Source organism: Mesoplodon densirostris, chromosome 5 (genome assembly GCF_025265405.1).
Source record: "Mesoplodon densirostris isolate mMesDen1 chromosome 5, mMesDen1 primary haplotype, whole genome shotgun sequence".
Classification (NCBI taxonomy): domain Eukaryota; kingdom Metazoa; phylum Chordata; class Mammalia; order Artiodactyla; family Ziphiidae; genus Mesoplodon; species Mesoplodon densirostris.
The window spans coordinates 150,528,685-150,542,119 of NC_082665.1; the positions used below are offsets into that span (position 1 = coordinate 150,528,685).

The 13,435-nt window shown below is 38.8% G+C and overlaps 1 protein-coding gene across 3 annotated transcripts in view; it reads right to left on the reverse strand.

Moving 5' to 3' along the window:
* PPP2R3A (protein phosphatase 2 regulatory subunit B''alpha) overlaps positions 1 to 13,435 on the reverse strand; it is a 220,019-nt gene that overhangs the window by 128,079 nt on the left and 78,505 nt on the right. For all 3 annotated transcript variants that reach the window (XM_060099647.1, XM_060099646.1, XM_060099645.1), the window contains one exon: positions 5,214 to 5,480. In XM_060099647.1, coding sequence (XP_059955630.1) covers positions 5,214 to 5,480 — 267 coding nt within the window. The remainder of the gene's footprint in view (positions 1 to 5,213; positions 5,481 to 13,435) is intronic.

Genomic DNA, 13,435 nt, shown 5'->3' on the forward strand with positions numbered 1-13,435 from the left:
TCAGAATGGGAGAAAATAATTGCAAATGAAGCAACTGACAAAGAACTAATCTCCAAAATTTACAAGCAACTCATGCAGCTCAATATCAAAAAACAAACAACCCAATCCAAAAATGGGCAGAAGACCTAAACAGACATTTCTCCAAAGATATACAGATTGCCAAAAAACACATGAAAGGATGCTCAACATCACTAATCATTAGAGAAATGCAAATCAAAACTACAATGAGGTATCACCTCACACTAGTCAGAATGGCCATCATCAAAAAATCTACAAACTGTAAATGCTGGATAGGGTGTGGAGAAAAGGGAACCCTGTTGCACTGTTGGTGGGAATGTATACTGATACAGCCACTAGGGAGAACAGTATGGAGGTTCCTTAAAAAGCTAAAAATAGAACTACCATATGACCCAGCAATCCCACTACTGGGCATATACCCTGTGGAAACCATAATTCAAAAACAGTCATGTACCACGATGTTCACTGCAGCTCTACTTACAATAACCCGGACATGGAAGCCACCTAAGTGTCCATCAACGGATGAATGGATAAAGAAGATGTGGCACATATATACAATGGAATACTACTCAACTATAAAAAAAAATGAAATTGAGTTATTTGTAGTGAGGTGGATGGACCTAGAGTCTCTCATACAGAGTGAAGTAAGTCAGAAAGAGAAAAACAAATACCGTATGCTAACACATATATATGGAGTCTAAAAAAAAAGTGGTTCTGAAGAACCTAGGGACAGGACAGGAATAAAGATGCAGACATAGAGAATGGACTTGAGGACACGGGGAGGGGAAAGGGTAAGGTGGGACGAAGTGAGAGAGTGGCATTGACATATATACACCACCAAATGTAAAATAGATAGCTAGTGGGAAGCAGCCGTATAGCACAGGGAGATCAGCTCAGTGCTCTGTGACCACCTAGAGGGGTGCGACAGGGAGGGTGGGAGGGAGATGCAAGAGGGAGGGGATATGGGGATATATGTATACATATAGCTGATTCACTTCGTTATACAGCAGAAACTAACACACCATTGTAAAGCAATTATACTCCAATAAAGATGTTAAAAAAATTTTTTTTAATTAAGTGGGTTTCTTGCAGACAAAAACAAAAGATAAAGGGAGTCAGGAGATCAATAAGAACCGAAAAAAAAGGTAAATGATATCAATCTGAGAGCAACAGAATAGAAACTTTTATAACAAAGGAGAGAACAAGCTCATGTTAAGGCTTTTTACAAAGGAAAAGACTGGATGACAAGTGAGGAGGTACAGGGTGTGCTGAAAATGGGTTTAGGAAACTGAGGTTTAGAGGAGGAGGCAAGAGTCAGCGTTGCTGGAGCAAAGAAAGCTTGACTGACACCTATAATTAGATCTAAAAATGGCCCAACAACATAAAGAACTGAAAGCAAGGTTGTCTAATGATACATAGGAAGAGATGATCGCCCAATATTTGTAATGTTCTTTAACATTTTAAAATGTCTCACGCCCGTTATTTCATTTGGCCCTGACATGATCCCATACAGAAGAGGGCAGGTATTTTTATCCAGTTCTGCAGATGAAGAAAAAAAGAGGCTAGCTTACAGGCCACAGGCACGATGGGTCAAGATGGTACTGTATCAGCCAATGAGAGGAGCTGGAGGGCTTTGTACGGTTCAGAAGACTTTCATTGTTTTCCCTCAACTCTCTGTTAGAGGCTAAAACTCAGTGGTGACAAATACTTCCCTTGCTGTTCCTCAGTTTCTGTTCCTATGCTGCTTTTGTTCCTCTTAGATTCATTCTCTAGTCATTTCTTCTCCATCACTACTTAAAGCTGTGGAAAAAAGTACAAACTACACACTGAGAATTTAATCAGAAATGGACATTAATTTCTCCATGCTGTTTGAGGCTGAAGATGAATGAGCTAAACTTCAACAGATGCAGATTTCATAAACACAGGGTTTTCTTTGCACTTAAAAAACAAACCCCAGTCTCTACAGCTACACTTAAGCATCACGGAGAGTAGACTGTAAACTCAAGCTGGGCTTCCAAGTAGCTTTATAAGAGAGAGGTTTTTCTCTTTTCTTTTGATGTGGACCTTTTTTTTTTTGCGGTATGCAGGCCTCTCACTGCTGTGGCCTCTCCCGTTGTGGAGCACAGGCTCCGGACGCACAGGCTCAGCGGCCATGGCTCACGGGCCCAGCCGCTCTGTGGCATGTGGGATCTTCCCAGATCGGGGCACGAACCCATGTCCCCTGCATCGGCAGGCGGACTCTTAACCACTGGACCACCAGGGAAGGTCCTCCAAGTAGCTTTATAAACTATAAGAATCCATAAAAACGTTCATTTATTGCTCTGACCATCTCCTCCTTCGTTGTCCCCCAGGGGTTGTCTTCTCCTTTCCTATAGCCAACCTGTCGTGAGAACACAAGCACACGAGGGTGAGTGATGCAGGCACTGCCAAAGGATGAGGACGGTCTACGGAGCAAAGAATGGCGGAAAGTAAGCCTGATTTAGTGAGTGCCAACAGACTGGCCGTAGCCAAGGAAAAGCTGGATTCCATGAGCCTAGCTAACTGGAAGACATGAGTAAATGAATTTTTTAAAAATAAATGATTTTAAGAATAAAGAGGCAAACTCCAATAAAACGAGCTGATACAGTACTTCTGAGGTCATTATACACACATCCTCATCTTTACATGCAATGCTAGTTTTAACTTTTTAACAGTACGAGCAGCTCACTTTGCTATCTGAGCTGACAGTTAAGGTCTAAGAGCAGTGAACACGAACGTCTGGCACCCCTGAATGGAACTTAGGGCTATAAGCAAGCTCAGTTCAGACAAGTTAATCAGACATGTATGTGTATACTGGCTATTGTGCCACATGATAATTTGGTATAAACAGTAAATTGTCACATAAATGCCTGTTACTATGGCTACTAAACAAAAGAGTTTCCTATCTTTTTAAACTTCTTATGTTGTCAGCTTCAACACTGGCAGTTTTTCCTGATGCCACCTACAGACTGATCCTCACTGCCTGTAAATAGGAAAGTCCTCCCTCTGACTCCCCACATGTAAACCCCTTCCCTGACTTGACTGCGCTCTTTCCTACACTTCTCGTGACCATGTGGAGTCCTCAGGCTCTCCGTTCTCCTCTCACTGTGCGTTCACTGTGGAGTGCTGGCGGCCCCTGAGCCACAGGCAGGGCAAGGCTACCACCAGCCAGAGCAGGAGGGTGGAGGCAGCACAGCAGGAAGGCTCCTCAGTCAGGCGCTGGGAATACTTAGAGGAGGAAGGTCGACCCAGAGACCTTCAAGACAGAGCAGGCTACAGGTCTCCGGCAGTGAGCACTAGTCACTGATTGGCTCTCCAGATGTGGGGAGCCCAGCAGGCCACCGGGGAACTACCACATCCTGCAATCTGCAGTCTCTCCTGTTTGCCTGCCCAAAGTGGTCCGTGAAACCTCATGCCTCTCTCACACAAATTGTTACCATGTTAGACATACCCCGTTTGGCATTTATGCGATTAACGTGTGATCTCCAAATTAGACTTCATTCATCCTTGCTAAATTCTATCTTTTGGATTTAGAGTCATCATTCTAGCCCACTCAGATAATTTGCCACTTGATTCATAAAATAGCCATCTCTCAAAGCTTGGGTAAGAAAATGCCAATGTCCTGAAAGAACTTATAACTTATTTGGGTGGATATAGCTTGGAAGTCAGCTGATGGTATGTTAGCATACGTCCAGGGGAGATAGGGTAGAAACAGCACGATGCAGGAGTCAGAGGACATGTCTCCTGACATGGACAAGCTCTGTGACTACACGTACATACTTGTAGGACTTCAGTTTCCTCATATGTACAATAGAGGAGAAGCAGGTGAGCTTTTACTTCTGGAATGAAAGAGGTTGTTTTTCACTAGAAACATTCTAAGGGGTCAAAAAGCAAGTTCTAAGATTGGGGGGGTGACAAAAAAAGGAATAATAAAAGGATTCTTTTTCACTTCCCTTAAAATCACTCTACTTACAAATTATTTAACAGTGGTAACAAATGTTCTGAGGTTAGAGGTAGGAGAGAGGATGGGACATGACAGGGCAGGGGTTCAGGGATGTCTCTCAGGACACAATGGAACCTAGGTCTTAGAGGATGAGTGACGTGGGAGTGGCAGAATGGAAGCCCATTTTGGAGGGGAGAACTATGAGAGCCCAAAAGCAGAGGCAAGGCTGTGGGAGGGCAGGTGGGTCAGGCCCATGCAGGGAACAGTAGTTTGGGTTTTATCCTCAAAAGAAGTAGTTTTCAAACTTTTAAATATTATTCCTGAAAGCAGAGGAAGCATTCCCAGTGGAAGGGTGCATGGGGTCTTGGGAACTCCCACTTGGCGTCTAGTTGTCCACACGCAGCCCTTAGCCTACTAAAACCCCTCTGTCTCTTGAAGCACAGCTTGAGACCACTGCTAAATCCTGAGGTATGATCTGACTCTTCAGTATACATGCGTCATAAAAACAGAACCCAAACAAAACAAAGCACTCCTATAGATGGTAGGAATCCCTGAATATTGCTGAGCTGGGGAATGACATGATCAAATATAAACTGATGATTATACTCAGTATTAACTGTTCTAGGAGGAGGCTGGAGGTGTAGAATCCGTTACTAAAGATGTTACAGTAGTCTTAGCATTAGGGACTAAGACCTTAAATTAGAAGCAGTTGGATATATTGAAAAGTATCACAGACTTGCTTCCTAGTGGCAAATCCACTTATTTCTGAGAAGACTTACAGTGTTGAGCTGGCCTAATTGTTCCTTGTCTGGCTTCAGGGCAAGGAGTTATGACCAATGAATGAGAACAAAAAAGAGAGATTTGTATTCAACACAAGGGAAATTTTTCTAACAAGGAAGCCTATTTAATGATGGAACAGGCTGCTTGACAAGGTAGTGAGTTTCCTGTCACTAAAGGCATTCAAGCAGGTAATGAATTTATGTGTTGGTGATGCCATGGATGGAATTCCTATATTAAATGGGAGGATGGACTAGGAAACCACTAAGGCTTTTTTCAAACTTAAGAGTTCCAAAAAGTAGAACCATAGCTAATACATCAGTATCAAATATATTTTTTCAATATGGAAAAAAAGATCTATGTATGCTTACAAACAGAGAGCAAGGAGGCAATAAAGAGAGGGAGATTGGGATTGCTAGAGAAAGGGAGATTATACGTCATTTAGTAGTTATATTACCTTTGCAATTTTTCCCATTTCATAAATGTCTGCTTTCTGATCTTCAATATCCAGGAAAGCAGTTTCAATTCTGCTTAGAGTCTGTTCATGATTACTGCAGGCATCGGGGAGTCCTTCAGGGAAGTAGAACCGTGGAATGTTGATGGATAATGTTGCATTCACAACATTATTCACATGAGGAGCAGGGGAGAGAGGTCGGGGACTACTTGCAAAGGTGGCTGGAGGTGGAAGTGGTGTTCCAGGTTTCTTTTCTGGTTTATTTTGAATCTGGAAAGAAAATATGATTAGGAGACACAAATATTCTAAACAGTATATATTACTGGAAAGTCCTCACCAGTAATAGGAAGTTGGGTATAAACACAAGAAACCACAATTAGAAGCAGTACAGATGAAGAGCTCACTCAACTATAGACAGGGGTAAGCATGCTCTGAGGGAATGCTTATCTACACTGAATCAATCAGTACATTATTATCTGTCAATACTAGAGTCTACATAGATTTGTGCTTAAAAAATCCTACAGTACATTTTCCCACCAGTGATGAGCAAGACATTTAAGAGCAAGGTCAGTTGACATATTAAGGACCTTAAGGTGAATTCTCAGTCTGTTGGACCTGGATTAGTAAATTCTTCTTGAAGACTGTTCTTGGTGTTTCTATGCATTTCTACCTGTCCTTCAGTAGGCAAACAGAATGAGTTCTTTTTAAATATGTAGATTTAAAATGTACTGTGGGGGCTGTCCTTCTACCTTCTTCCCTAGTTTGACTTTATCTAGGTATAATCACGGTTAGTCCCTGATGCAAAGAAAGTCTTTGTTAAGAAAATTAAAGCATTTTAGTTTTAGAATGTCTTCTACCAGGATGACTGACTTGCCACCAGGGGCATGCTATTTTTTCCGAGATACACAGTTCTCTCGTTTTTAGTATACTCTAATAGACAAGAATCATGGTCATTAATTTCACCACAACCAAACTCTCTTTACAGTTTATTAATTCTTTAATAGTTTATATCATTCCTTTTTCCAAAAAGGATTTGATGTGGTGTACCATAAAGAGACATAGAAAGGACAGTATTAAAAGGTTGGGGGGCAACAGGGAGACTAAGTAACCATGATTTAGGGAAAGGGGAGGGGAGGTACACTAATATTCAGGTAGAAGTTTATTTTAGCAATGAAGACTACATTTAGTTCTGAGATTCCTAACAGAAAAAGCAAAAAAGATTCCATGAAGATTTTCAGAGTTTAATTTCTATTCTTAATTTTGACCAAATTATCTATCAAGGCTCATGAGCATGGCATTATTAAATGCTACGTAAGGTATGAAAGATGGACATGACTGTTGACTAGCTAAATTTATTTTAAATTCACTGTGAACACAGAATATTACTCGAGTGTTCTCCTTCCTTAAATTATATCCTAATGTCATTCCTAAAGTCTGAACAATGATTTATCAGTATGAAGTAGATCTGAATATCATATTCCCTTTTGACATGTGGACTTATAACATGATTTTTAAATTCAGGGTAAAAGTTTTAGCTACCTTTGAAAAGCATAAGTATTATAGGAAGACAGGCTTCATTCATATAAATATGAGATAAATATGATTTAATCTCCTACTTTTATTAAACATGGCCCATTTCTCATGTTAATATCTGACATTAATACAGAGTGGAATCTGCTCATATATTAATACTATTGGGGATACGAAGGCCAGTTGGTCACACCAAGCCTTTGCTGCAGTATCAGGATATCACTCATATAAAGCAATAGTCAAGGAAGACATGGCAGAGGGAAGTGATGCCAATGAAATATGAAAAACTTAACAAAAATCAGTGATGGCTTACTAGCTCTGTGACCTCAGGAAAGTTACTTAACCTTTTAGAATTTCAGTAATAAAACAGATTATAACCCCTTCTTCTTGGAAGGTTGTTGTGAGGATTAAAGGAAATTACAGGATGTAACATAGGGAAGAGGCTCAAAACTGTGCTGGGCAGAGAAATGTCTTATTTAAGAAAATGAGTCACAAGGCCAAAGGATGGGGTTCTCAAAAGATTAAACATAACTTGGGGGCTTCCCTGGTGGCGCAGTGGTTGAGAGTCCAGCTGCCGATGCAGGGGACATGGGTTCGTGCCCCGGTGTGGGAAGATCCCACATGCCGCGGAGCGGCTAGGCCTGTGAGTCATGGCCGCTGAGGCTGCGCGTCTGGAGCCTGTGCTCCGCAACGGGAGAGGCCACAACAGTGAGAGGCCCAAGTACCGCAAAAAAACCCCCATAACTTGGCATGGTCCTTCAGATTCAATAATAAATAAAATAATCATTTACACTTGTAAGGCAATTTAAAGTTTACAAACTACTTTTTTTTTTTTTTTTTTTTTTTTTTGCGGTACGCAGGTCTTTCACTGTTGTGGCTTCTCCCATTGTGGAGCACAGGCTCCGGACGCGCAGGCTCAGCGTCCATGGCTCACGGGCCCAGCCGCTCCGTGGCATGTGGGATCTTCCCAGACCGGGGCTTGAACGCGTGTCCCCTGCATCAACAGGCGGACTCTCAACCACTGCGCCACCAGGGAAGCCCTACAAACTACTTTTGATTTAACTACTTTTGATAATCTCTTTTAAGTAAACAATTGTCTCTGCCTTAGTGCTAAACCTGCAATTATTATTACATAGTCCTATGAGTCAATAACAGTAGAAACTGTTCTTAAATTTCTAAAATAAGGCATATAATTCTTCAGGGGCTTTACTTAGGTCACTTGTATTAGTGTCATTTCCTTTCTATTATTCTATGCTGAAAGAGATTTGTGAGACTACAAATATACAGTTACCAAAATTCTTTTTTGTTTCTCAAAAATGTTTCCCATGGTGTGACATCCAGGGTAGTTAAGGATAACTTCAGGGCAATTATAACCATAGGATTGAGACCACTGGTACCACTGGGAATGAAACTCAATATTCTAGTGAACACACAATACTGGAGAAGGTTTAGAGCAAGCCCTTCAGTGTTAACTCTATACTTTTGCTTTGACAGAAGTAAGTGACATTCAGAACAAACCCTGGCTATTTGTCAAAGTTTTAATTTGAATGGGAAAATATTCAATTATATAATAGTCTACTTTGCTTTCCTCAGTGTACTTAACACAGAGCAGTTCTACTAACAGGGAAGTATTTACTAATTCACTATTTAAGTCCATATTTAATAAAACTGATGTTAATACTTAAAGATAAAAAGAATGCATTTACTTTGAACTTTGAACTTTTCAGGTGTATTGATTTACTTTCCACTGGGTTCAATAGGAGACATATAATTTAAGTCTTAAAGCAGTTTAATAAAACTGACGCTTTATAACATTACAGAATAAAACAGTAATATAAAGTTCGTCAGATTTACCAAGTTTAGCATCTGCCCACTTTAAATAAAACTATTTCATTCAAATCTAGGAACAGCATTAAAACAGAATTAGCTGGGTAAAGGATCTCAATTCTCCATTACAGTCTTCCCCTACACAGTATCATTTAGATATTCACTCTGAACAGTACCCTTATGTTACTGTAGCATTTCCAATATTTGGCCATTTTGGACCTATTTTTAAAAACGCAATTTCATATCATTCACTCAAATAATTTGAAATTACTTTAGGTCAGAATAACTACAAAACTATGGTTTCTTGCTGGATTCTGGATGTCCACCATTGATATGGCCCTTGATCTGTATTGTGTTCAGTGCTAGGGAACTTGTTTGATGAGACACTGGTTCTACAGTTGTAAGTAAATAAGCACGATCTCTGCAAGCAGCCACTGCAGGCAGAAATGACTCAACCTCACAGCTGAGGGAAGACATTCTTTCACAACCCAGGAGTAACTGCCATCCTTTGCTCCCTACACACAGTATATCACAGACACACAACTGCCTATATGTATAAAAATAGTTCTTTCAAAAAAAAAAAGACTATCAGGATCAATATTCTTTTTTTAAAAAGATTCATTACAGATATATGTATGTTAATACAAATTTAGTCTACTGAATCAAAGTGCAAACAAGGATTTTAACATGGAAATTCTAACTTCTCAAAGATATGTCTATGAAAAATTCTAAATTGTAAAATATTTGTTAAGTTGTATTTAATTGTCTCTAAAACTGGATTCCCTCTCTACAAGAGAAAAATGTGAGTACTGTACTTCAGGTCCAGAAGGTCTATTTTTAAACCTGTTGGAATCTCTCTACAAATAGCTCTCTGGAAATAGCTGAATAGAGGACACAGATTAATTCCTTGATCTAATATCAAGTGAGCTGTAAAATTATTCGTAAGTTAGTTCACTGGGTGGTTTTATTAGTAATAAAAATATTTTAAAAGAAACACCCAAGTTTCAAACCTGTGTCTGCTGAAATGACTTCAGCCGCTTCTTAAACCGTGACGGGAGAACAAAATCACAGCCCCTTGCCAGGAAAGCTAACTCTCCCCTTAAATCCGGGTCCCTTCGTAGAGATGTTTCCTTGATCATCATCTTTGAAAAGTGGATGTTTACTTATCAAACTGTCCAGCACACTTCTGAAGATAGTCAGACTTAATAAGTTGTCAATCTCGTCAGGTAGAAAGGTATTTTTCTCTTCTTATCTCCCAAAGAAATTAAGTTCAATCATTGTGCTCTCCCAGCCTCCAGGGACCACAATCCATGCTTGTACTGACATGCAGCTGGTTCCCAAATACAGCCTGTGGCTCCCAAGACCTGCTCATAATTTTCAAGTAAGAAACACGGGCTGCAATGGGCCTGTTGCTCCTTGTAGGTAGCTTTATGTCAAACTGACCTGCCCATGTGGAGAATACAGAGCCTTCTGGGAAAGGAAGCACCCACTACTCTGAGCACCAAAGTTAGAAACATTACAGCTGGACCTAAAAATAGTGACTTCTCAGATAATGCTAACTTCTTAAACTCAGAGTACATGAGGTGTCAATCCACATAAAACAGTTTCTCTTCAAGCTAGGAGAGAACATGTAGAGCATTTTTGATTTTGCTATTTAATATTTTATGAAAAAAAGAACATGCTGCACTTCAAATTTGAAACTATCATTTAAAAAATAATTTTAAAAAATTTCTTATTTGAAGGGAAGCAAATGTCTAAAACCTTCTAGATATAACCAGTCAAAATATGGAGAAAAACACTATCATCCTCAAACAGGAATATACAAAGAGATTTGTTAGTCTCAGATTTTAAAATCAAATCTTTTTTTTTTGGTTAGTTTGCAGAAGACTATCGAGTGATCAAGCATACTTTTTTGAAGTGATTCTGAATCTGGATACATTTGAAAATTTATTGTCAAAGCACTGGTTAAGAAAGTGGAATGATGGAATGCCAAAAGAAAGCAGATTTAGATACACAGAAGTGAATGAAATTTGGTTATAATAAAGGTACAAAAAATGATCAAATAGCAATGACATAATACATCTTGAATTTGTGACTCGTTTTTCTTAAGCTTTCAAGAAATCTCAGATTTAAAAAAAATTCTATTATCATAAATTGAATAGCTGCCTCATAGTTATTTACAAGCGATTCTTCAAGTATTATCTCATGTTTAATATTTAGAATTAAATATTTATTTTCAGTCATCCATATTTTTCAATCCATACTGATTTTCTACTTCTAGAAAATATAAACCAAATATTACCAAATAAACCCCCAAACCAAAAACAGCTTACGATTCTCTTCTGCTGAAACTTTGTCTAATTTACTGGGAATTAAATTCTTTGGTTTTCCATTGTTTCCTACAACTTAAGTTTTTTTCTTGATTTTAAGACAGTCTGGTAACACTTTATAACATGTATATTGGGCTTATATGCCTAAACCTGTAGTTTTCAAATTTCTTTTTAAGCTGTAGAATTCTCCACTCATACAAAATCTTACCTGAAAGCTCTCAATATATACTATGATTGAAAGAGGATTACATTGAAACCACTGGTCTACTGCTTCAACCTGGGCCTCTCCTTTGTCTCCCCAATTTTCTCTCATTCAGGTTAACTCTTTGAGCTAGGTGGCTTTCCCTACACTCTTGCCTATAACGCTCTAATTCCTCCTTCATTATTTACCTCCAAATTAAAACATTAAAAAAGTCTGTGATGGATGCAACTGGGTTTTTAGACTTGTGACTTAATGCTTTTTCAATTTAGCCACACCTTAGTTGTATTCCTCCCCTTCCTACAACAACCCGTGGCTTCAGGGGTGTGACTTTTCATCCCCTTCCTGAGAATACTCCTTCTCCTCAAATTATACACACTTTAACCATCCTTTGAAATTCAACTCAAATTTTACCTATTTCATGAAGGATTATCTATTTAAGCCCCCTTATTGCAATTCTCTTAATAAAATATTGTAGAATCTTTCTTGAATGACTTCCACTTAACTTATTCTCTGGACGAACCAATGCTCTCCATTTTACCTATAAGAGAACCACCAATGCCCAGGACACACTGGTTCATGGCTAATAGTTTAGTTTCTGTTATGCTCTCGTGTTTCTTATCTCAGTAGTTGAGTTCTATGCTTACTAAGAGTTGGTTGTATTTGTCCCCATCTGTTTGTACTGGTTGTACTTTTTACAGTAATAATTCAATTCAATTACATAAACTAATGAAATATGAATGTGGGAAAAAAAGAGTTGATATTTCTAAAACTGGGGAGAAAAACCCTAAGTTGAATATTTTATAAAGACTCAGTAATGGCAAAAAACTACTAAAATTTTTCTGCTGTAAAATTAGTTATTGGTGAGAGAAAGGAGAAAAATCATTAAAATCTAGAAGGTAACTACATTCAAATTGCTTCACTACTGACTTAAGTTCCTGGGAATCAGTTAACAAATATACTGAGTGTGATTTACTAAAAAAAGATGTCATGAAACTTCAATTTCCAATTATGACACTCATTTCCAAAGAAAAGGCTTGGCTCTACATTAAAAGATCTGAATAATTAATGTTCCAAGTTAAAATAAAATGTCTAAGATACACATTTTACAGAATACATGGATAGAGTTTACAATTCCCTACTGAGTAACTATCCATCCCAATCATGTTCAGGTAAAAGGGCTTCTACTGCAATATTTTATAATCTGGCAATATTTTCCAATAGTGTCTAAACTTTTCAGGGTAAGGTCAATTGTAAAGTCATTCAATCACTCAACAAATATATTTCTGACACTTATTATGTGCAGTTACTTCGCTGGGTGCTGAAGGTATGAAGAAGATAAGAAGTCATCCCTTTTTTTCTTCATTGCACCTAGCACAACGTTGGTTTGGAGCAAAGGACAGCAAATACTTTCATTTCATTTACTTCTTATAAATCTCTGGAGTTTCAAAGTCAGAATAGTGGTTAAGAGGCTATCCTGCTACCCCTCTTAAGCAGGAAGAAAACATTTCTCTATGTCTTTTGATGGTGAAATAAGCTCTAAGTTTTTATTTATCCAACGGCTTTCCAAAAAATTCACAGGGAGAAAGGCCAGGTCCCCTAAAGGGGGTTAGGAAAGAACTGGTCTTTGGCAATGAGTTATTGATGGAGAAAGACTATTATGAAGTTTGTTTATTTGCTCTTTACATATTTACTTGTGTCTGCATGGAAGTATACCTGCTTGGCTCAAGAAGGAGTCTGAGAATGTGAGTTAGTTTCAAGAAGTATATGATAACTGAAACATAGCAGCAAAGAACATGGTTTTTAGAGTGACCTCTTCTTTACTGGAAAAAGATCAAACAAGGAATTTCACTATTGACGCAAACACGGCCTATGATATACTCTCTTCTCTCTTTACTTTAGTCACAGAGAAAGTGGTACAACCCTTGGGGCTGGGGGCTGGAAGGGAAAAGCTGTTTCTAGGTGAGAGGTTTTCCAGGGAGGAACTAAACAGAATGAGGAAGAATAGAAAACTATAAACATATAGTTTATAAATTCAATTTGCAAAGATGGAAAGTTTGTCAGTTATAATGGAAAGAGTCGATTGTAAGTGTCTTCCCAATGTCCTTCTGGAATAAACCATGCGATACTCTCTCCTGTCCTCTGCAGCATACATGAAGTCCATCCTAACAAGACAGCTAGCCAATAGTAAGTGTTTCCTGCACAGCAACCTGCATCTCTTTTTGGCCTGCAGATCATTCATGCATATACACTGCCTGCAGACAGAGGATGTCCTGTCTGGACCATGGGCCCAACCTGGTCTTCAGGGCAACTGTGTTAAGACAGCTTGAATAGAGGAT